This window comes from Stegostoma tigrinum, chromosome 8 (assembly GCF_030684315.1).
Source record: "Stegostoma tigrinum isolate sSteTig4 chromosome 8, sSteTig4.hap1, whole genome shotgun sequence".
In the NCBI taxonomy this organism is placed as follows: Eukaryota; Metazoa; Chordata; class Chondrichthyes; order Orectolobiformes; family Stegostomatidae; genus Stegostoma; species Stegostoma tigrinum.
Genome location: NC_081361.1, coordinates 74482531 through 74505717, shown reverse-complemented (window position 1 = coordinate 74505717; position 23187 = coordinate 74482531). Strand labels below are relative to the sequence as shown.

General features: G+C 42.3%; 1 protein-coding gene across 2 annotated transcripts in view; it reads right to left on the bottom strand.

Moving 5' to 3' along the window:
- The window catches only part of usp24 (ubiquitin specific peptidase 24), a 180970-nt gene that overhangs the window by 37718 nt on the left and 120065 nt on the right, over positions 1 to 23187 (bottom strand). For both annotated transcript variants that reach the window (XM_048538885.2, XM_048538886.2), the window contains exons 40-50: positions 20649 to 20766; positions 20345 to 20489; positions 18806 to 18925; positions 17140 to 17268; positions 13856 to 13954; positions 13689 to 13771; positions 11874 to 12015; positions 5575 to 5694; positions 3446 to 3666; positions 3166 to 3290; positions 521 to 662 (exon numbers count right to left, since the gene is read on the bottom strand). In XM_048538885.2, coding sequence (XP_048394842.2) covers positions 521 to 662; positions 3166 to 3290; positions 3446 to 3666; positions 5575 to 5694; positions 11874 to 12015; positions 13689 to 13771; positions 13856 to 13954; positions 17140 to 17268; positions 18806 to 18925; positions 20345 to 20489; positions 20649 to 20766 — 1444 coding nt within the window. The remainder of the gene's footprint in view (positions 1 to 520; positions 663 to 3165; positions 3291 to 3445; positions 3667 to 5574; positions 5695 to 11873; positions 12016 to 13688; positions 13772 to 13855; positions 13955 to 17139; positions 17269 to 18805; positions 18926 to 20344; positions 20490 to 20648; positions 20767 to 23187) is intronic.

Below are 23187 nucleotides of genomic sequence, written 5' to 3'. Positions count from 1 at the left end.
CATTATTTTATAAACTTCTATAAGGTTGTCCTGCAACGTCCAATGCTCCAGTGAAAAAAGTTCCAGCCTTTCATATAACTCAAACCTTCCATACCCAGCAACTTCCTGGTAAATCTCTTTTGAACCCTCTCCAGCTTAAGAGCTAACAAAATGCCATAGACCCAAGGGGTTAAAATTCTCTCTTCTTAGATGCTATCTAGCCTATGGAGTTTTAGCAGCATTTTCCCTTTTTATTCTACAAAGGCATTCTTGGTTTTTCAATTAGCTCATTTTAGAATTCATGATGAAAATGCGGCTAATTATTAAAGAGTGAAGAGCAGTGAATGATTACATATACAATTCATTCTATTTTGCAGAGGGACTTGGCTTTACATAAAGGTTGTTCACTTGTTGTGGTAGTTGTAGTCCTTGTGGATAAAAAGGAATAAAACACAGAAGTACCATAGGTTTGGATGTACAGGGATGGTGTGAATATGGCCACTTACACAATTTACGGAATGTTCACAAACATTTTACTTACAATGATAGATCCTCCGCCTCCTGACGAACAACACTAACTCGGCTTTTCTTTGGTAAAACAGGAGAATTTTGGTCCAGCATTCGCTGGTAAAACAACATATAGGCATTCCAGTATCGACGACGGACTTCAGGATAGGGGTTTGCTTTAAAAAAAAGACATTTGAGATACAACTTTTGAAACAAAACGATACCATTAATTTAATATTGTACAATAGCTCAATTTAAGAGTGTTAATTAAAATATCCAATTTAAATTAAAAATACTAGTAAAATTTGTCTTCAGTTCTGAATACAGAAAAGTTAACATCTATAGCAGGTCATCATTGAATTGACGTGGATTTGACTATTTAATAATTGTTGATTTTTTTTAAAAAGATCTCTTATTGGCAAGACTAGAATTTGTTACATTTGCCTAGTCCCCTTGAGATGGTGAACTTTTTTAAAACACTGCAGTCTGTCGAAGATGTTAGTGTATGATGTCAGTGGTGAGTGGGGTTCCACAGGGCTCTGTCCTTGGGCCTCTACTGTTTGTAATTTTTATTAATGACTTGGACGAGGGAATTGAAGGATGGGTCAGCAAGTTTGCAGACGACACAAAGGTCGGAGGTGTCGTTGACAGTGTAGAGGGCTGTTGTAGGCTGCAGCGGGACATTGACAGGATGCAGAGATGGGCTGAGAGGTGGCAGATGGAGTTCAACCTGGATAAATGCGAGGTGATGCATTTTGGAAGGTCGAATTTGAAAGCTGAGTACAGGATTAAGGATAGGATTCTTGGCAGCGTGGAGGAACAGAGGGATCTTGGTGTGCAGATACATAGATCCCTTAAAATGGCCACCCAAGTGGACAGGGTTGTTAAGAAAGCATATGGTGTTTTGGCTTTCATTAACAGGGGGATTGAGTTTAAGAGTCGTGAGATCTTGTTGCAGCTCTATAAAACTTTGGTTAGACCGCACTTGGAATACTGCGTCCAGTTCTGGGCGCCCTATTATAGGAAAGATGTGGATGCTTTGGAGAGGGTTCAGAGGAGGTTTACCAGGATGCTGCCTGGACTGGAGGGCTTATCTTATGAAGAGAGGTTGACTGAGCTCGGTCTCTTTTCATTGGAGAAAAGGAGGAGGAGAGGTGACCTAATTGAGGTATACAAGATAATGAGAGGCATGGATAGAGTTGATAGCCAGAGACTATTTCCCAGGGCAGAAATGGCTAGCACGAGGGGTCATAGTTTTAAGCTGGTTGGTGGAAAGTATACAGGGGATGTCAGAGGCAGGTTCTTTACGCAGAGAGTTGTGAGAGCATGGAATGCGTTGCCAGCAGCAGTTGTGGAAGCAAGGTCATTGGGGTCATTTAAGAGACTGCTGGACATGCATATGGTCACAGAAATTTGAGGGTGCATACATGAGGATCAATGGTCGGCACAACATTGTGGGCTGAAGGGCCTGTTCTGTGCTGTACTGTTCTATGTTCTATGTTCTATGTATTCACTGAGCTGGGAAGTTTCATGGCAGATGTTTCGTCCCCTTACTCGGTGACCACCTCAGTGCTGCGGAGCCTCCTGTGAAGCCACGACTGTGGTCTGTGTGATGATGAGCCTTTCATGTAGAGAACTGCAGAATTCTAGCCATGTTCTGAAGCTCTAGGTGACAATTAAACCTTTGAATATCAAGAACTCTAACATAGGTAAGATGTAAATATAATTTGACATCTATCACTCAAAACTGAGTGCTGCCTAGGTTTTCCTGCATGAAGGGATGAACTGTTCCAGTACTGGAAAGCAATAAGCATGCGTTCAGCCCCATTTCTGACCTTATGATGCAGGAAATCTAAATCACGTATCAGATATCTGAGCCTGAAGCAGGAACTAAACAGGAATAGAAAAATTCTTGGAACTGATATGGTTGGTGTCAAACGATCACAACCATAATATGATTCTAAGTGAAGTGCTTTCTTTCTGATAGCCAATGCTTCAGCCTTAGTTAGAAAATCTGGTATCATGCTTGGGCAAATATTTCCTTGATGTGTGTACACATTGTGATAATTCTGGGGTTCCGTTTCTTGCTTTTTAACCAGATATTTCTTTTTTTAAGTTTTAGGAAAAATGCACAGGTGTGGATGATATTTCTGGAGACAGAAACCAGTGTTTCTGCATTTAAGCATTACATAAAATGTTAACAACCAGGTATGAAATGGACTCAAGTTAGTGCACTTCAGTGGTCCCAATTTAACTTCCCTGCTGCCCCATCTCCCAAACTCTATATTTTCCACCTCCCCACTCCCTAGTCTGTCAAGCTGGAAATACCGAGTTCAGTTTTCTACTTAATTTAACAATCGGGTATGATTTGAATTTGGTTTTAGGTGTTGCTTACAGAATTAGATTGGAATTTCAGTGGTCTTCTGTACACCATCTCCATTCTGCCAACAATCTTTAAGCTTTGCCAAAATACATTTGCTTACATGTCTTGTGCACTCATCCCTGTTAATTGTCTCTTAATATCGACTAGGAAATCAATGGGGCTTTTGTTTTTATTTTTATTTTCTTGCCTTTGTCCTTTGAACCTGACCCTTGGTTAGCCAAAACCTCAATTCAGCAGATCGCACATTTAAGGAAGGAACAAACTCTTGATTACTTAAGAGTTCCAAACTAACTTACATTGATCATACACTTTAGGTCTATACTCTCCACCAAAACATTCAAACTCCAATGTCTCATCATTTAGATCAAACTCTTCCACCACAGTATCATTGAATTTGTACCATTTTCCTTTGCCACCAGTCCTGTAGAATCAAAAAAATAGATGTAAGCCCAGAGCCAAACCAAATGTGGCACACTGCAAGTTATCCACTAACTCCTAAATTCCTAATTTTTATATTTCAACATTAACAGTCCAATGGGATCAAAAAAAAAATTGTTTCTTAAATCTTTCACTCACCTCCTATCCTTAATGAATGAGTAATAGTGCCCCGCATGTGCCTGGCCACTATGAACAATCACTCCAACCAGCTCATAGTTTTCAGTTGGGGCACCTTTCTTTCGAGGAGAGCCTCCACCCAAGTGATCACCTGCTTTGCCATTTTCACCATGCTCAGAAGAATGCTCTTGTCGTGCCATCCCAGACACAGTATATGGTTCCATGTTTAAAAGCCAAGGGAACTAGTAAAAGAGAAGTAAATGGAGGTGAATTGTGAAATAGACATTGAACTCATGCAGGTTCCATATATTTTGCCTGAACAAACCGATTTGTAATAAATAAATGTATTGACTCAGTGAGCAATTAAATTTTTAACTCATCATCTCTGAATAGGAGATTTGAGTCACAAACTACTCTCTGAAGCTACAAACCCCTTTCAGGAGATTTTTTTAAACAGCTGGCCTTTATTTGTTTCTTTGATGTACTTGGACCGAAGGTGCAGATACTATTTTCCAAATTCAGAACAAATTGAATGTGATGGTGAGTGTGATGAAGTGAAAGACTAAGATTCCACCATGACAGCTGGTAGCGTTTAAATTCAATTGATGTGTCTGGAATCTGGAGCAATGAAACCATCATCAGTTGTTGTTAAGGACACATCTGATTCAGTTAATATCCATGACAGAAGAAAATATGCCATCCTTACCCACGTGTCTCCTCACTGACTGCAATCTGGTTGACTCTTAGCTGTTCCTCTGAAATGGTCCGAACAAACCACTCAGTTCAAAGGGCAAATAGAGATGGGCAATGAATACCATCTCAGCCAGCAACAGCCACATCCAAAAAACAAAAAAGTGTTGTAAGCCCAAATGGTAGACGCAGACACGTTAGCATCTTTTAAGATATATTTGGACAGGGAGCAAATGGACACAGACCCTTAGAAAATAGACGACAGGTTAGACAGAGGATCTCGATTGGCGCAGGCTTGGAAGGCCAAAGGGCCTGTTCCTGTGCTGTAATTTTCTTTGTTCTGTACATCAAGAGAATTTATTTTTAGAAAAGATAGACAAACAGGAGGCCAGGCAGCATATGGAGGAAAGGAGCAGTCAACATTTTGGGTCTTACCGTTCTTCAGGGCTGGCTGAGGGGAGAGGGAGCTGCAGATAAAGAGGGGGTGCTGGGGGTGCAGGACTGGAAGTGGAATGGTGGTGATAGATGGACATTGCTGGTAGGTATGACCTGGTTGGTCATTTGGGGGGAGGGGGGTGGGAATCTGATTAGTGGCTGGAAGGGAGGGTCAAGAAGGTGGAATAATGGAATGGGGAGGTGGTGGGGCTGGAAGGGAGAACGGGGGATGGGTGGGAAGGTTTTTCGAAATTGGAGAACTCAATGTTGAGTACTCCCGGCTATAGAGTGCCCAGGCAGAAGATAAGGCGTTGTTCTTCAAACGTGCGTTCCAAGTTGCTGCAACACTGGAGATGGCCAAGAACGGACATGACATGTTGGAGAGGAGTGGGGTGGGGAGTGAAATGGGCAGTGACAAGCAAGTTAGGTTGGCCACTGCAGGCCTGGCGGAGATGCTCGGCCTTTTGAAAAGCTTCTAAATTTTTGGGTTTTATGTTACTTATTGAACTCTGGTTTTGTCATCGTCCACCCATAACTATACATTGACTAATGTTATAAATCACAGGTTCCGTTCAATATATGGTAAATCATACCGAGATCATGAGATCAAAAGACAATTGTTGTCATGAAACAATTATTCAGTGGAATTGTGCCTCCTACAATATGATTCTCTTCAGTTTTAACAGACAATGATCACTCTGTTAGACAAACATTCGGGCTATAAACCATAAGACAGTTTATTTTAACATAGCACAGGCAGAAGAACAATACTTAGCATGGGACATGCACCAAGAAGTTCATAAACATTTGAGGTCATTCTCAATATGCACTGAACCTCCAACCAGATATTCACATCATGGCGACAGCCATCTATCTCTCAAATTATAAACTAGTCAAATTGTACTATGATTTTGTACACTTGGATGATGACACTTTTCAAATCTGGAATGTATAAGAATTTATTAGTGCTTCTGATTTTATTTTGTCTGTTTAGAATTAGCACTATATGGAGGCTACACATTTACCCGTATTTGTTCATCATACTTGATAGAACGTCCACTTTCCCAATCGAACCCAAATCTCATTAAATGGATGACTAACACACTAGGTAGAGATTTTATGCACATGCGCTTCACTGTTGTTCTCTGGATATAAAAACACAAAAGGGATTAGTGTAAATCGACATTCCCATACAAAAGGAAAAATCCATAGTTCTGTCTCCATTAAATACAGCTACTAACAGTTATTACAGCAAAGCAAAAACATTAACACTTGAGCATAGCAAGACTTGATTCCATAATTTTTAACCTGTAACAAAATTCTACTTCGATATCGGTCTTGAATGTGGGAATTATCCCAATGTACGACTTAATTCCAAGTTAATAAATAGACACTAGGAAAGGTGACAAAAAGCTTGATCAAATAAAGATCTCAAAAAAGGAAAACAAGGAACTTGAGAGATTCAGGGAGGAATTTCAGGGTGTGTGGTCTTAAATTGCTTGAGGTACAGCTATTAATGCTGGGGTGAAGGCAAGAAAAAAATGCCCAAGAGGTTACTGTCAAAAGAAAAGAGGTTGCAGTGGTGGAGGTGGTGACAGTGAGGGGGAAGCATAATAAGGAAGTCAAATAAACAGTGAATGTTAACTAGGTTTAGGTCGAAAAACTAGAGACCAAAGGATGAGGTGAATGAAGTTCAGGTCCTGATATGAATTGGAAACGGACAGCAGAACTTTCGACATGTTGAGTTATGAAGGTTAAAGATGTGAGGTTCCTTAAAAAAGTGTCAAATACTTGAGTATGCAGATGTTAATTGAGGAGAGTTTCAGTGACAGCCTTGAGAAACAGCATTGTCAAATAAGAGTAGGTGGTCTTTGCTTGGAGCGGTGACAGGGTTGAACGCGCAAGCTGCAGTTACACGTGACAGCAAAACAAAAAGATAGCGGAGCTATGTTACATGTGGTTCAACTTCTGTAGCTCTATGAAGTTAAGGTGCCAGAAAATGACATCAACAAAAAGGAGTTCCCTTCAGAGATAATAGGAACTGCAGATGCTGGAGAATCTGAGATAACGAAGTGTAGAGCTGGATGAACACAGCAGGCCAAGCACCATCTTAGGAGCACAAAAGCTGACGTTTTGGGCCTCGACCCTTCATCTGAAAATGATTTTCTGATGAAGGGTCTAGGCCTGAAACGTCAGCTTTTGAGCTCCTAAGACGCTGCTTGGCCTGCTGTGTTCATCCAGCTCTACACTTCGTTATCTCAGGAGTTCTCTTCAATTGTCCTCAACACAGTTGCAATTAGTTGCTTTGAAAATTTCTTCCACAGACTTCTTAGATTTTTTTGGATTCATGTCACACTGTCTCATGAACAAGCATCATATTGAAACAAGGCAACAAAATGTGAGGCTGGATATTCACAGCAGGCCAAGCAGCATCTCAGGAGCACAAAAGCTGACGTTTCAGGCCTAGACCCTTCATCAGAGAGGGGGATGGGGTGAGGGTTCTGGAATAAATAGGGAGAGAGGGGGAGGCGGACCGAAGATGGAGAGAAAAGAAGATAGGTGGAGAGAGTATAGGTTGGGGGGTAGGGAGGGGATATGTCAGTCCAGGGAAGACGGACAGGTCAAGGAGGTGGGATGAGGTTAGTAGGTAGATGGGGGTGCGGCTTGGGGTGGGAGGAAGGGATGGGTGAGAGGAAGAACAGGTTAGGGAGGCGGAGACAGGTTGGACTGGTTTTGGGATGCAGTGGGTGGAGCGGAGGAGCTGGGCTGGTTGTGTGGTGCAGTGGGGGGAGGGGACGAACTGGGCTGGTTTAGGAATGCAGTTGGGGAAGGGGAGATTTTGAAACTGGTGAAGTCCACATTGATACCATTAGGCTGCAGGGTTCCCAGGCGGAATATGAGTTGCTGTTCCTGCAACCTTCGGGTGGCATCATTGTGGCACTGCAGGAGGCCCATGATGGACATGTCATCTAAAGAATGGGAGGGGGAGTGGAAATGGTTTGCGACTGGGAGGTGCAGTAGTTTGTTGCGAACTGAGCAGAGGTGTTCTGCAAAGCGGTCTCCAAGCCTCCACTTGGTTTCCCCAATGTAGAGGAAGCCACACCGGGTACAGTGGATGCAGTATACCACATTGGCAGATGTGCAGGTGAACCTCTGCTTAATGTGGAATGTCATCTTGGGGCCTAGGATAGGGGTGAGGGAGGAGGTGTGGGGGCAAGTGTAGCATTTCCTGCGGTTGCAGGGGAAGGTGCCGGGTGTGGTGGGGTTGGAGGGCAGTGTGAAGCGAACAAGGGAGTCACGGAGAGAGTGGTCTCTCCGGAAAGCAGACAGGGGTGGGGATGGAAAAATGTCTTGGGTGGTGGGGTCGGATTGTAGATGGCGGAAGTGTCAGAGGATGATGCGTTGTATCCGGAGGTTGGTGGGGTGGTGTGCGAGAACGAGGGGGATCCTCTTTGGGCGGTTGCGGCGGGGGTGGGGTGTGAGAGACGTGTTGCGGGAAATATGGGAGACGCGGTCGAGGGCGTTCTCGATCACTGTGGGGGGAAAGTTGCAGTCCTTGAAGAATTTGGACATCTGGGATGTGTGGGAGTGGAATGTCTTGTCGTGGGAGCAGATGCGGCGGAGGCGGAGGAATTGGGAATAGGGGATGGAATTTTTGCAGGAGGGTGGGTGGGAGGAGGTGTATTCTAGGTAGCTGTGGGAGTCGGCGGGCCCGAAACGGACACCTGCCACAAGCTGGTTGCCTGAGATGGAGACTGAGAGGTCCAGGAAGGTGAGGGATGTGCTGGAGATGGCCCAGGCGAACTGAAGGTTGGGGTGGAAGGTGTTGGTGAAGTGGATGAACTGTTCGAGCTCCTCTGGGGAGCAAGAAGCGGCGCCAATACAGTCATCAATGTACCGGAGGAAGAGGTGGGGTTTGGGGCCTGTGTAGGTGCGGAAGAGGGACTGTTCCACGTAACCTACAAAGAGGCAGGCATAGCTGGGGCCCATGCGGGTGCCCATGGCCACCCCCTTAGTCTGTAGGAAGTGGGAGGAGTCAAAAGAGAAGTTGTTGAGGGTGAGGCCGAGTTCGGCTAGGCGGATGAGGGTGTCAGTGGAGAGGGACTGGTCGGGTCTGCGGGACAGGAAGAAGCGGAGGGCCTTGAGGCCATCCGCACGCGGAACGCAGGTGTACAGGGACCGGACGTCCACGGCGAAGATGAGGCGTCGGGGGCCAGGGAATTGGAAATCCTGGAGGAGGTGGAGGGCGCGGGCGGTGCCACGGACGCAGGTGGGGAGCTCCTGGACCAAGGGGGAGAAAATGGAGTCCAGATAGGTGGAGATGAGTTCAGTGGGGCAGGAGCAGGCCGAGACGATTGGTCAACCGGGGCAGGCAGGTTTGTGGATTTTGGGAAGGAGATAGAAACGGGCCGTGCGGGGCCGGGGAACAACGAGGCTGGAGGCCGTGGGCGGGAGGCCCCCCGAGGCGATGAGGTCATGAGTGGTGTTGGAGATGATGGTTTGGTGCTCGGGCGTGGGGCCATGATCGAGGGGGCGGCAGGAGGCGGCGGAGAGCCGGCGTCTGGCCTCGGCGATGTAGAGGTCAGTGCGCCATGCTACCACTGCGCCACCCTTGTCTGCGGGTTTGATGGTGAGGTTGGGGTTGGAGCAGAGGGAGCGGAGGGCTGCCCGTTCTGCAGGGGAGGCGCCGGAGTGGGTGAGAGGGGCGGAGGCGCCGAGGCGGTTAATGTCTCGACGGCAGTTAGAGATGAAGAGGTCGAGGGAGGGTAGGAGGCCCGGAGGTGGATCGAGAACGCCCTCGACCGCGTCTCCCGTATTTCCCGCAACACGTCTCTCACACCCCGCCCCCGCCACAACCGCCCAAAGAGGATCCCCCTCGTTCTCACACACCACCCCACCAACCTCCAGATACAACACATCATCCTCCGACACTTCCGCCATCTACAATTCGACCCCACCACTCAAGACATTTTTCCATCCCCACCCCTGTCTGCTTTCCAGAGAGACCACTCTCTCCGTGACTCCCTTGTTCGCTCCACACTGCCCTCCAACCCCACCACACCCGGCACCTTCCCCTGCAACCGCAGGAAATGCTACACTTGTCCCCACACCTCCTCCCTCACCCCTATCCCAGGCCCCAAGATGACATTCCACATTAAGCAGAGGTTCACCTGCACATCTGCCAATGTGGTATACTGCATCCACTGTACCCGGTGCGGCTTCCTCTACATTGGGGAAACCAAGCGGAGGCTTGGAGACCGCTTTGCAGAACACCTCCGCTCAGTTCGCAACAAACTACTGCACCTCCCAGTCGCAAACCATTTCCACTCCCCCTCCAATTCTTTCGATGACATGTCCATCATGGGCCTCCTGCACTGCCACAATGATGCCACCCGAAGGTTGCAGGAACAGCAACTCATATTCCGCCTGGGAACCCTGCAGCCTAATGGTATCAATGTGGACTTCACCAGTTTCAAAATCTCCCCTTCCCCTACTGCATCCCTGAACCAGCCCAGTTCGTCCCCTCCCCCCACTGCACCACACAAACAGCCCAGCTCCTCCACTCCACCCACTGCATCCCAAAACCAGTCCAACCTGTCTCCGCCTCCCTAACCTGTTCTTCCTCTCACCCATCCCTTCCTCCCACCCCAAGCCGCACCCCCATCTACCTACTAACCTCATCCCACCTCCTTGACCTGTCCGTCTTCCCTGGACTGACCTATCCCCTCCCTACCTCCCCACCTATACTCTCTCCACCGATCTTTTCTCTCCATCTTCGGTCCGCCTCCCCCTCTCTCCCTATTTATTCCAGAACCCTCACCCCATCCCCCTCTCTGATGAAGGGTCTAGGCCCAAAACGTCAGCTTTTGTGCTCCTGAGATGCTGTTTGGCCTGCTGTGTTCATCCAGCCTCACATTTTGTTGACTTGGATTCTCCAGCATCTGCAGTTCCCATTATCTCTCATATTGAAACAGGTTTTTTTTCCCTGTAACTCATTACAGAGAAGGCCTGACATTTTGTTACGTCTTATTTCACAAAATATTTTTCATGTTCTGGCTGCAAGACAATAATACACAGCACGCAGTCTGTTGGTAGAAATATTTCGCCAGTATTCAAAATATAAAAATCACAAGCAAGAAATTGCTGAACAATCCAAACTTTTCTTTCATTTTTAAATCATCAGGTGGATACAGGATAAATCAGTCTGTGACTCCAACCACTTTTTTCAAACCCATGAACAGAAGGGACATCTATTTGGGTACAGAAACCTAATATTGTTTTGCATGAAAAGATTGAAAGACAGTCTGGACTCAGTGTGGGGCTGGATACAGTCATTGCAATTTGGGCTCAATGGTATCTGTAGAGGGTGAGAAACAAGATGGTCACTAGTCAAATAGAATGGGGAGATTAAAGAGTGTGCATATGGAGTGGCATGCAAAGTTATCAAACAATCTGATGAAAGATTCTGTCTGAATGCTAACCATCACCTTTAAAATGTATTCAAGCTATGCATGCTTTTGTCTCCAAGATCAAGTAATTGCTTTCTCATTTCCCCAAGACTGAAAATTAACCTCTGTCAAACACTGACAACCTCTATCTCACATTCATACGTTGCCAATGCAGCCAAAATACAGCCACCTGCATCCAATGCCAAACTAAGTCCTGCTTGTTTATCAAACCTGTATTTCAAGAACAATATTGTGGTCTTATATCCCAAACCTCTAGAAGGCTGAACGCATCCTCTTTCTCAAATCCTTCTTTGGCCTTGCAACACCTTCTCTCTGTAACTTTTTCCAGCCTAGGTGTGTCTTTCATAGATTTTGGTGGGCTTAATCTAAACAAATTCAATTACATTGCCATTGTGTACAAGACCACTGGCATGCAGACTTCAGATACGCTCTCATCGTAACCAGACTCACATTTCAAGTCTTTGTTGCTGAATTTTTCATGTTCAATTCTCCCCATAGTTCGGAAATTTTTTTTGTACAAGGTCCACCAATGCTGTGTCAGCATCAAGTGCTGATCAAAATAAGGGAGAACACATTATGGAGCTGGAGGAACACAGCAGGCCAGGCAGCATCAGAGGAGCAGAAAAGTTGACGTTTCAGGTCAGAACCCTTCTGAAAGAAGGGTCCCAACCAGAAACGTCAACTTTCCTGCTCTCTAATGCTGCCTAACCTGCTGTGCTCCTCTAGCTCCACAATGTGTTATCTTTGACTCCAGCATCTGCGGTTCTTGCTATCTCATTGATCAACGTTAATTGATTATTCAACACAAGTTGCCAGACTTTCACAAAAACTTGGATGATCTTCAGTAATTTTACCTTTTCTTTACACTTCTCACAGTAGTATGCATTGCCTCCTTCAAGGACCTCGCCTCGTACGAACTGATCCAGTGAAATCTCCAGGCTTTGGCAGGATGTCACTCCCAAGTTCAGTGCCATGAATGCTTCCTCACGCTCATATCTACAGGAAAAATTGTTCAAAAGAAATTTACAATGAGTACATCTACTCTGGTAACCAGTGGGCATTTCGTAGCTCAGAAGTCAAGTGTTAAATAGTTATCTTCACAGCCAAGTTAAAAGTAAAGTACCAAATAAGATGCCAGCATGCACTTTTGGCACACAAGTGGGAGTTGCGACTGAGGTTTAATAGGCCTTAGTAATTTATGGCAATTTTTTCAATGGTCCCACCAGAAAATGATTTGTTACAAGTGGCCAACCTCCAGGCACACTATGTTAGAAGAAGATCAAACAGAAATCTATGCTTCAAAAGAACACTGCAGTTGGGAGGCTCAAATGCACCATGCCAAATTTTGATCTTTGTTTAGTTTTTAGGATGACATTTTATATTGATGGGATTACACAATGTAAACTGTGTTTTGAATCGATACCTTTTAACCACACTAGCTGAGTGACTTTATGTAGTTTACAGGAGTTTTAGGAAACAATGTAAAATAGTAGCTACAAAGGAATGCAGTGGATTATACCTAGGTTAGTGGTTGGCAAATTCATAAATGTGCAGTGTGCAGGCTAGTCAAAGGGTGAAACTAATGTTTACCAGAGATTCAGCATTCCTTCATCTCCTGATAAACTTACTAGTTATGTCAAGAGAGTGACTTGGCAGAAGCTCAAGAGAACGATGCTTACACAAAAGTGAAAGGATCAAGAGAGCGTTTAAAAAGCACAGTGGTCCAGATCCTCTAATATGGGAAAAGCCTTCCAACTTTCATTGCTGAAAGGTGTTGGAACCATGACAAGTAAGTACATGAACACGTCTGATGTACAAAGTTTCATCTTCCAACTGCCTGTTTTAAGCTACCCAGAATAGCAAACAAACTTGGGTTGTTTGCCCCATACATACACAGATTTTTGCATGGATATACATGAATGGTCTAAAGCCTGTACAACAGTTTAACTAAGTAAAACTGTCAAATCATGCCAGCGACCATATATTTGTAACTACCACCAATCCAGAGGCAATGTTCACGCAGTCTATCCCCCAACCAAAAAAAAGCGATGCTCACCAACTTTTCTCTTCCAACCTCCCCAAAGTGTTCACACATTCCCTTTCGCCATTCTCAACTTGTCCTCTGGCTCTTGCCTAGCTAATGCCAGAAGAGTCTGCACTGTTGGGTGCAAAAAGACATTGACATGAGGGAAGGAGACAAACACAGTCAGAGGGATCTTAGGAAGTGTAGCACTGTCAGCAAGGGTAGACTGTGCAGTTTTGGGGCTGACAGGTACATTTGAAACAAAGTAATTCAATTAACTGAACTGGTACCTTAAAGGGGCATATCTCTAGTTCATGACAAATGAAACAAGGAGTTACAGCTGCGCTGGAATCACACAACAATTTGCCTCCTGTGTTCAGTCTTGCATCCCTGGTGAATCCTGCACCAAAGTTTCACAGGTTCTAGCAGAAAATGATAAGGATGCAAACTGAATTGCCATTTGCACTGAACACTTCTCTCACACAAAATGGAAGATTTGGACCAAAAAATCCCTTCCCCATGATTCTAAAAACCTTGCAAAGATTACGTTGCTAAATAAAAATCTATAACCCATTACACCTTAGGGTTTGCTTCCTTTGTCTTGAAGTACATGTTTGTCAACCTACATGGGGATAAAACTACTCACCTGTGAGGACAATCTTTGCAGATTTTCTGATCAGAGAAGATACCCTGGAAAGTGTTCTTGAAAAACTGTTCACGTCCAAGTTTCTGTCATGACACCAAAGTATTGAGAGTTGTATCACGAAAATATAAGAGGATTCTGAATGTGCCGAAGTGCTGTTATATGCCTACCTTAAGGTGCTCATCCAATTGGTCTATTAGACTGGTAAAAAACTCATACGCATCTTGTTGTTCACGTACGTACAGCTCCTTATTCCAAAGTTTAAAAATCTGAGAAGAGAATGTGTGGGGATCCAAAGAGTTAATACTCAACATTTGCTATAAATATTGCCTGGGCAACAGTTTACTTTGCAAGTTACATGAGCATTTAGTTTACTTTCCGTCTTCCAAAGGATAATGCAAGATAGACAAATTGTTTTCAGACTCCTGTGTTGCCTTGCATTCAACATATCCAACTGGGATTCATTCAATTTTTCTTCCCGTGTGAGAAATGAACTAGCCACAACTCAATGTCAAAACAATAGGGTTGCAATTAAGAATTTAGTGTTGAAGAAGGTGGAAATGCTAGAACAAATCATGAAATGGGAAAAGGCCATTTGATTAATTTCTTCCAATTACCCAGTCTAGTGTCAGCACAGTTGAAAATTATCATGGCAGAGTGGGGTAAGTACAGGAGAGATTTGAAGGCAAGCACATGGACATTCATTAACTTACTGCAACAACTACTGGAGCTTGCTGTTCTGGTACATTAACATTTACCTAGGGTGAAAGTGATGGGGTGCCGATGAGGACCTGTTTTACAGTATTATGGAGGAGATGTCACATGTGCAGAATTAAACAGGACCGTCTTGCAGACAAAACACAAGAAATCAACTCAAGGTGTAAAAGACAAAGTTTTGGCAAGAAACTCTGGGAGGTGAGGATGTGTGGGGCAAGTAACAATATAAGGAATGTATCAGTTATTGTACTTGGGCAATGAGTTGAGATCACAATCAAGAATTCATAGCCAGAAAGTTACATGCACTCAATGCCAGCGTCATATAAGTATCTGCAGAACCTGGACAAGATACATTAAAATTTGATAACATTAAGCTGGAAGAAATTTGGGCTCATCTTTATGTTGGATGGCCAGCTGAAGTAGTAAAAATAAAGGGGAATGGCATCAGCGTACAGACAGAAGCTGACCTATTGCTCCTACATCATTCTAACTGAGAAGAAGAAGCATAAAAGTAACGAGGCAATCACGTATGAAGCTCTGGGTATAGTCAAATTAATTTACTAGGCAGAGGACATTATAATGGATAGATAAAAACCAAAAGAACTGCGGATGCTGTAAATCAAGAACAAAAACAAAGTTGCTGGAAAAGCTCAGCAGATCTGGCAGCACCTGTGGAGGAGAAAAGAGTTAACATTTCAGGTCCTGTGACCCTTCCTCAAGTTATTTATTTATTAGCAACTCCTTTGTCTGTCCAACTGTCTTTCTCTCTCTTTGGGCTCTATCCTATCGTTTACTCCCTACCCCACATACCTCCCTATTTTCTGCATCTGAACTGACGTTTTCCCATCCACCACCAGTTCTGAGGAAGGGTCACTGGACCCGAAATGTTAACTCTTTTCTCCTTCACAGATGCTGCCAGACCTGCTGACCTTCTCCAACAACTTGGTTTTTATTATAACGGATAGATGTTCCTCGAGAATGAAGCGGAGGAGTCAAGAACAAATATCAAGCTGTTGTTCCACAATAATTTTTTTGCTAAACCGTGGCACAGAGTGCGTGCAAGTCCTCAAGTTTAATCTTTTGGATATGTTGGGTTAGGTGACTTCAGCCAGGGAAAAACTGATAGGGGAGAAAGGTGAAATATAAATTTCAGCCAGTGATTTAATTCTAGATATGTATCAAGCAATTAGAAAATGAAAGACAATGAACATTAAGGGGTAAAAGTAGATTTGGGTTTGTGATCAATGCTACTTCCAAACTGCATGGGGTGCACAGCTGCAAAGCAACAGAAATGTACCTCAGAGGAAACAGGCAAACAGTCTGCACATAACCAACATCTTTTAAGACATATACATGCACAGCAACCTTAAAGGAAATTGTTCAGTGCAACAAGACAGCATTGTAAGCAAAACTAAGGTTCAAAGAGGCACAGTCTGTCACGTCTTCTCAAAGTTAAACAACATACTGAATCAATGGTAAAAGTTTGCACAGGAATAGTAGAAGTTGTCTGCACTGAGACACACCTCACAATGCCATCACTGGACAACAGGAGTAGAAAGGAAGGGGTAAATTGACAGTTTCTTCATTCAGTTATTTAACTTTTGAAGTATAGCTCAGTGCCAACACAATTTGGGGAATAGGGGTAATAAACTCAACCTAGTTTGAAGGGTTTTGTTAATCAGGAAGATGGTTGGATGCCACTATATCACAACATAACTCCCAATTTACTGCAAAAGAGCAGTATCGTGCTCAATCCCTAGGTACAGTCCTTCAAGATTCAGTTATAGAATACTGGTCAACACTTCTGTTACTACTGAGTCAGTTTCATAATCAATACATTACTGTGACAGCACTTTGAAGTAATTACTTTGTTGCATAACATTCATATCCTGAGAATGAGAGAGAGTACTGCATAAATAAAACATTTACTTTTGGCTGCATTATTCTTATCTGCTTTTGATTTGGCATGTGTAAATTCCTTAGAAGGGGCACTGGATTGAAAACATTAATGCTACTTTCTGTTCACAGATGCTGCCAGGCCTGCTAAGTTTCTCCAGCAATTTCCATTTTTGACTGTATAACGAATGTCTGCCTTAATTAAAATTCACACTCAGAGCTCAGACCATGTGCATTTTATTCATTCTGTGGTATTAAGTCAATGCTCTTCTTGCTACTTAGGGGTGGTTAACTCAGTTGGCCGGATGGTTGTTTTGCGATGCAGGGTGATGCCAATACGTGTTCAATTCCTGCACTGGCTGAAGTTATCATGAAGAACTCTCCTGCTCAACCTCTCACCTGCCTGAGGCATGGTGAGCCTCAAGTTAAACCACCAACATCTGTGTCTGTCTAATGATACAGCAACCCTATGGTTTGATATGACAACTTTACCTTTTAATGCACATTCATTTCTATTGGTGACAGCAATCAAGTGACAAATAAGTCAAGTTACATTTGGTTTGAAATCTTTCTGCCTTTTCAAATATTTCTATTTTCTTTTCTTAAATTGGCACAAAGCAAACATTTTCAGTACCATGCATTAGATTCAGAACTGCGTGACAGAGCTGTGTAGAATGTCAGGCAAGATTCTTAAACTAATCGTCATATGAATACCGTTAGGATGGAATGTTATTTTCAAACACTAAATACTTTTCAAAAGATAGACTTGTGTATGAGCTGAAAAGAGTCCAAATAATTAAATACTGAAAATAAGAGGCTGTAATATTTCCAAGTTTCTGACCTTCCAGAACGTCTCTGGGACATAATATTGCAATTTGCTTTCCATCAAGTGCCCGAAGAGGGACTGAACCTGATAGAAAACATTCTCTTCTGGATTCTCGTCATCGTCATCATCTACTGACAGCATTGCCTATGGGAAGGGGAGAAAAGTCAAAGGTGAGAGAAATCTATTCTAAGGTTATGATTCTTTTTCCATTTATTACTGTGCAATATCCATAAAATATTATTATTTTAAGTATAGGGGCGACACTTATTTTCCATCTCTAGATGCCCCAAGGTCTGTATGCCTTTTTCTTTGCTACCAACAAGGCTCCTGTGTGAATTTATTTGCCATCATCTATTTGGAAGGATATGGAGGAAAAGGAGAAATTATTTATAACAATTTGGTTTTCAAATCTTTTCCCTGATTAGTTGGCATATGTATTGATCATTTGTACAATGAACCCATCTGTGAAGCAATAAAGGTCATATATTAATATGTCTTAAGTTGCTGCCTCCATATCATCCGTTTGGAAATTTGTGAACTGACTGTGGCATAACGTGTTTCAAGTAATGAACTTTGAAGTCTGACATCAACCTGTACCAAAATAAATTATGAGGCTAATCACAAATGTTTGAAACAATGGGTAGCATTAGAAAGAGTGTTTGATACCTAGTGGTTATTGGGAATAGGGTGTATGTGTCAAAACAGATTTTTTTTAGTGGATTTGTTTTTAAGTACAAACTATGTTTAGGAAACAGTGTATGTTTCAGATTAAAACTACGAAGCCAAACATTTTCAACAAATGCATTAGTTCTCTATTTCAAAAAAAAGTTACCATTTTTAATTACTTTTGCATAGTTTTCCAAAAAAATTCAAAATAATATTTATCTGAAAACAGAACATAACTGTTGAAATACATTCACTTGTTATTTTTGTGCAGCATCTCGCTTTCACAGTATGCCAGTTAGAAAATTCAATATGTTGGCAATCAAAGGCAGGAAACACCAACCCTTCACTGATGAATTTTCATGCAAAGATAATGGATTTCAACAATTAGAAATTCTCAGAAAACCTGCAAAGACTAGGTCATTGAAAATTTCAAATTTGTGACAGGTCAGAAAAAACTGTATTGTCTATGATGCTTTCCTGTAGAAAAGCGAAGACTAGGTCATGGAGTTCCTGAACTGCAGACATAATGGACCTTCTTCTGCACTGTGACAATTCTGTGATTCTGTAAGCTTTCTAGTATTTGGTACCAAATGCAAGAATCAAGTAATCTCAAGCACCAAACATGAGGTGCATTATTACTGGATGCAAGGTTTTAAATTCAGAGAGAGCAGTGTGAAGTTTTCCACTCTTTAGACCAACCAACAATGCACTGTGGGACCATAACAGCTAGGCAGTAGGTATGACATTCCAAATCAATATTCTAGCACATTTTAAAATTTGAACTGGAACAAAACTGTTCAAAAATGATTTTTTTGTTAAAGAATTGAGGACAGTATTTACACCTGTTATTTCTGAATCACAAACTTTTCTGCACTGCTAAGGAGTTGGTCTTATTTTCATCTGTGAACTGATATCCCTTGCGAAGCACTGAATTAAATACCTGCTGATGTAGACAGAGAATGCCATGACTCCATAGATCAAAACAAAACAAAAACAGATAGTTAAAACACCATACCTCTGGTAGTCCAGGCTGCATGTAAAGTTGTTGAAATACTGCATTCATATAGCACGTGGCTCCTCCATTCTTCAATCCCACAAACCCAGAGACAGAGCGGCTATCAACAGGTGGCAAATACTAAATACAAAGGCATCAGGTACAAATAAAAAAATAAAAAATTCAATAAATATAAAACATGTTCAATTAGGCACAAACTGTAAAACATCATAAAATTGACTGAGATGTGAGAGAAGTTCCGTTACTGCTAGTTTAAAGTCAGAAGTCACATGACACCAGATTATAGTCCAACAGGTTTATTTAAAATGACAAGTTTTTGGAGCAAAAGTTGACTTCATCTGATTAAGGAGCAGTGCTTCAAAAGCTTGTCATTTAAAATAAGCCTGTTGGACTATAACCTGGCTTTGCATGACTTCTGACTTTGTCCATCCCAGTCCAATACCGGCATCTCCACATCATTATTAGTTTTCAAAAGGAACAAATTACATTTATGGCAAAGTAAGGGTTTCAGGATAAGTCCTAAGGTAACAAATCAGAAAAACAAAAACAGCAATGTAATTTACTGGAGAAATACAACACAATCTTTGAGTATTAATATGCACTATAGTCAGAAATTGAGGGCTGACAGCTAAACAACTTCAATTTAAAAATAACTGAAACCTTTAAACATGAAAAGAAACAATTAAAAAAGGACTACAGAGATTACACAAAATAACTGCAACTCTGTTCTCTAGTTTTATTTAAAAAAAAACAATGCTTGCAGTACAAATATTTGTTCTGTAGCACACACGATGGCACTGACTTTCCACATATATTTTTAAAAAAAATACACTCATGTTCTCTGCTGTGATACTTCATCTTAAATCTTTGAATAAAGATTATTCCTTGTTTAAGCAGTTCCCCTCTCGATTTAGAAAATATTGCTTAAATCGAGAAACCCATGACTGAGAAAGGCTTAATAGAAAGCAAAGGAACGAGAAACAAGTGAATGAAATATACATTAGATGTTGTAATCTATGGCTCATGCTGTAAAATCCTAGTGGAACTGTATATGGAGGTTTTATACTGGGAAGGAGAAAAGACAGGTCACTGATGATAACTACACCAATAATGTCTGAAAGCTTTCATTTTTGGTCAGTGCTGCAACTTCCTGTATTCCAGATTGGCAAACTGCCTACTCCTTACCTTATACTAACCATATGCTGACTGGTTTCTGGTTTCCTTCAAGAAGAAACATACAACAAGAAAGATAGGGAAATAATTACGCTTTGAGGTGACCAAACATGAGCTAACTTTATTTACTGTAAGTTTTAATAATTACATACATTTGATAAATGATACGGAAATTACAAAGATACCTCTTGCATATTAAACTGGCATTACCAGAGCAAGGCAGGACCAAGGGAAATGAAGCACTGTCACCACAGTACAGAGTCAAGAGTTACCTACCCAGCCAGGGTTACTTGGAGGTTATTTTTCAATACATCACATCATACCAGTAGAGAAGAAAAAAGAAAGAAGAGCCAGTACTTAACTTACCTCAAACTCCTTTGTGAGTGCAGGGTCAAACTGGTGATGCATTGATAGAAGTTCATTGGAGATAAGCTGAAGGTTACTCAAAGAGCTGTCTGCTAACATAACCAGCACCTCATAAGCAGCAAGTCGACTATTGACTGTACTGCACCTGGAAAAGCAGAGGCAGGATGATGTTAGCTTTTAGCCCACAAAAACTTCAGGTGAAATCCAGTCAAAATTTTGCATGATGTAACAATGGTTATCAAACCAATCACAGCAAACCCTCCGGTTATTATAAGCATTAATAAAAAGAACTGAGCTTACATACTTTGGGTGAAAATCCTGTTGACTAACTGAGCAGCTCCCAGCTGGACTGCTGCTGGTCAAGATGATCTTTGAAGCACGGAACAAAAAGTCTTCCATGAGTTGTTTGATTAACGATGGCCCTGCATACAAAACACCAGTTTAGTGAGATCAAAAGTATTTCGACCTTGCCTCGTTACTGCCCTTGAAGTAAAATGATCTGATGAGGGTGGAATTAAATGTTAGGGGAGTTGTAATCAAGTGGTTATATGGCACTGGAAACTAGTGATTTGAACATTGAGAACAATGAACAACCAATAGATATTCTAGCCTTCCAGCCGACTGATGCAAAATGTTTATCCTGAGAGATACACAGGCAGGTTAGAGTACAGATCTGAACAAGGGCCGGAGTGATAGACAAAATGCAGCTTTTCGTGTTTCAGGATTTATTTCTCGTCTCAATGAGCATGGAATACCAAAAGAAAATGTTGCTTTTACTTTCCAGGATTTGGCTGAGGACAAACCAATAGAACTGGACATTGCTCAGGATAAATTCTGGCTCTTCTTTATACTGACTATGGAACTAGAAATGGTATTGTTGATTAAGGAGCTGCTGGAGTGCGGTAACTGAAATTGTGCCTAGTTAATTTGTATCCCAGTTTATAATGTAAAGCACCTAATTAAGATTTCTTAAAAAATACTCTCTCTTTAAGAAGCAGGACATGGAGTGATGCTCCATAATGAACCTCTCTTTTGCAGTGAGGTACCAAAGTACTAATCATACAGTTTCAAAAGATAGCCAGTAATTTCAGAACACGAACTCTATTTCTCTCTCCACATACAGTTTTTATTTCAGACCTCCAGAATCTGCAGTATTTTGCTTCTTTTACACGAATCACTGTTTTACTATATCACAAACTTAATTTAAATTCAAGATCAGAAAGGTTCAATGTTTTAACGAAGATCTGTAGCTCGGGTTGCAGTCAGAGTTGTTGGTTGGTTCACCGAGCTGACTGGTTTTCATGCAAACGTTTCGTCTCCCTTCTACCTGATGTCACTGCTGTGTAGCCGCTGTTGAGGACAACGGACAACAGCGCTGTTGTTCTATCCCACTCTGAATTTATGTTGCCTGGCCTGACATGGTGAGCAGTCTTGTTTCCGGTTTTGTACCACAGTGGTATGTAGATGGGGTCTATTTCAATGTTTGTTCATTTCAATAGACCCCATCTATATACCACTACGGGACAAAACTAGAAACAAGACTGCCCACTTTGACAGATGGGGGGGCCTTGTGAATTCAAACCAGGACAGAACAACTGAGCTTCAACAGAGGCTGCACAGCACTGACAATGTCACCTAGTAGGGAGACGAAACATTTGCATGAAAACCAGTCAGTTCGGCAAACCAACCAACAACTGCAGTATCAGGGATAATGGGAACTGCAGATGCTGGAGAATTCCAAGATAATAAAATGAGGGGCTGGATGATCCAAGATAATAAAATGTGAGGCTGGATGATAAGTAGAAAGGTTGTACATAATTACAAAACCAAGACCCAAACAATCACACAAGCAGCTCTACAGTTGAAGTAGTGTAGAGTTGTATTATGTAGGCAACCATTTGTTTTCAGTCAAAGATAATTTAAATCCATACGACTCACATGTTTCACCTTGCTAATATGCAAATATTAAAACACAGATAGCAAGCCAAGCAAAATCAGCTTCTCCATCACTGAATCTGCAACAGTTAACTTAAAACATTCAATGACCCTCAAAAATCGTTCAATTTTTCCTAACCAGACTTGTTGGGAGCTGAAGAAGAGTCATTTAGACTTGAAACAACAGCTTGTTTTTCTCTCCATGGATGCCGCCTGATCCACTGTGATCACCAGCATTTTTTGTTTTTAAGCACAGATTCCAGTAGTTTGCTCCTCCTTGTTGGAAGCATCTTTGTTTATCAGGAACTGTGAGCTGGAGTTAAGAATTGAGATAACAAAGTGTGGAGCTGGATGAACATCTCTCTCCCACTGCAACTCTCTTGTCCTGTCCACCTATCTTTTCTATCCATCTTCAGTCCGCCTCCCCTCCCTCTCCCAATTTATTTCAGAACCCTCACCCCATCCCCCTTTTCTGATGAAGGGTCTAGGCCCAAACCCATCAGTTTTTGTGCTCCTAAGAAGCTGCTGGGCCTGCTGTGTTCATCCAGCTCCACACTTTGTTATCACAGATTCTCCAGCATCTGCAGTTCCCATTATCTTTAAGAATTGAGCTGTGGTCTTTGATCAGCACCTTACTTTTTTAAAGAGGAAGGAATAAACAAACTGATATTTGTTTATGGGTTTGGCAAGTCAATTGCAGGTTGATTGTTATTCCAAGAAAGTCGCAGATGTTTTCGCACTTCAAATTTTATACACTCAAGGAGTGGAGCTGCTTGGATGTTAAAAGGAGTAATTCAAGGGAGACCAGTGCTGGCCAGTCAAAACAAAGTTGAAAACAAGGGAAACCATCGACTGAGATAACAAGGTGTAGAGCTGGATGAATACAGCAGGCCAAGCAGCATCAGAGG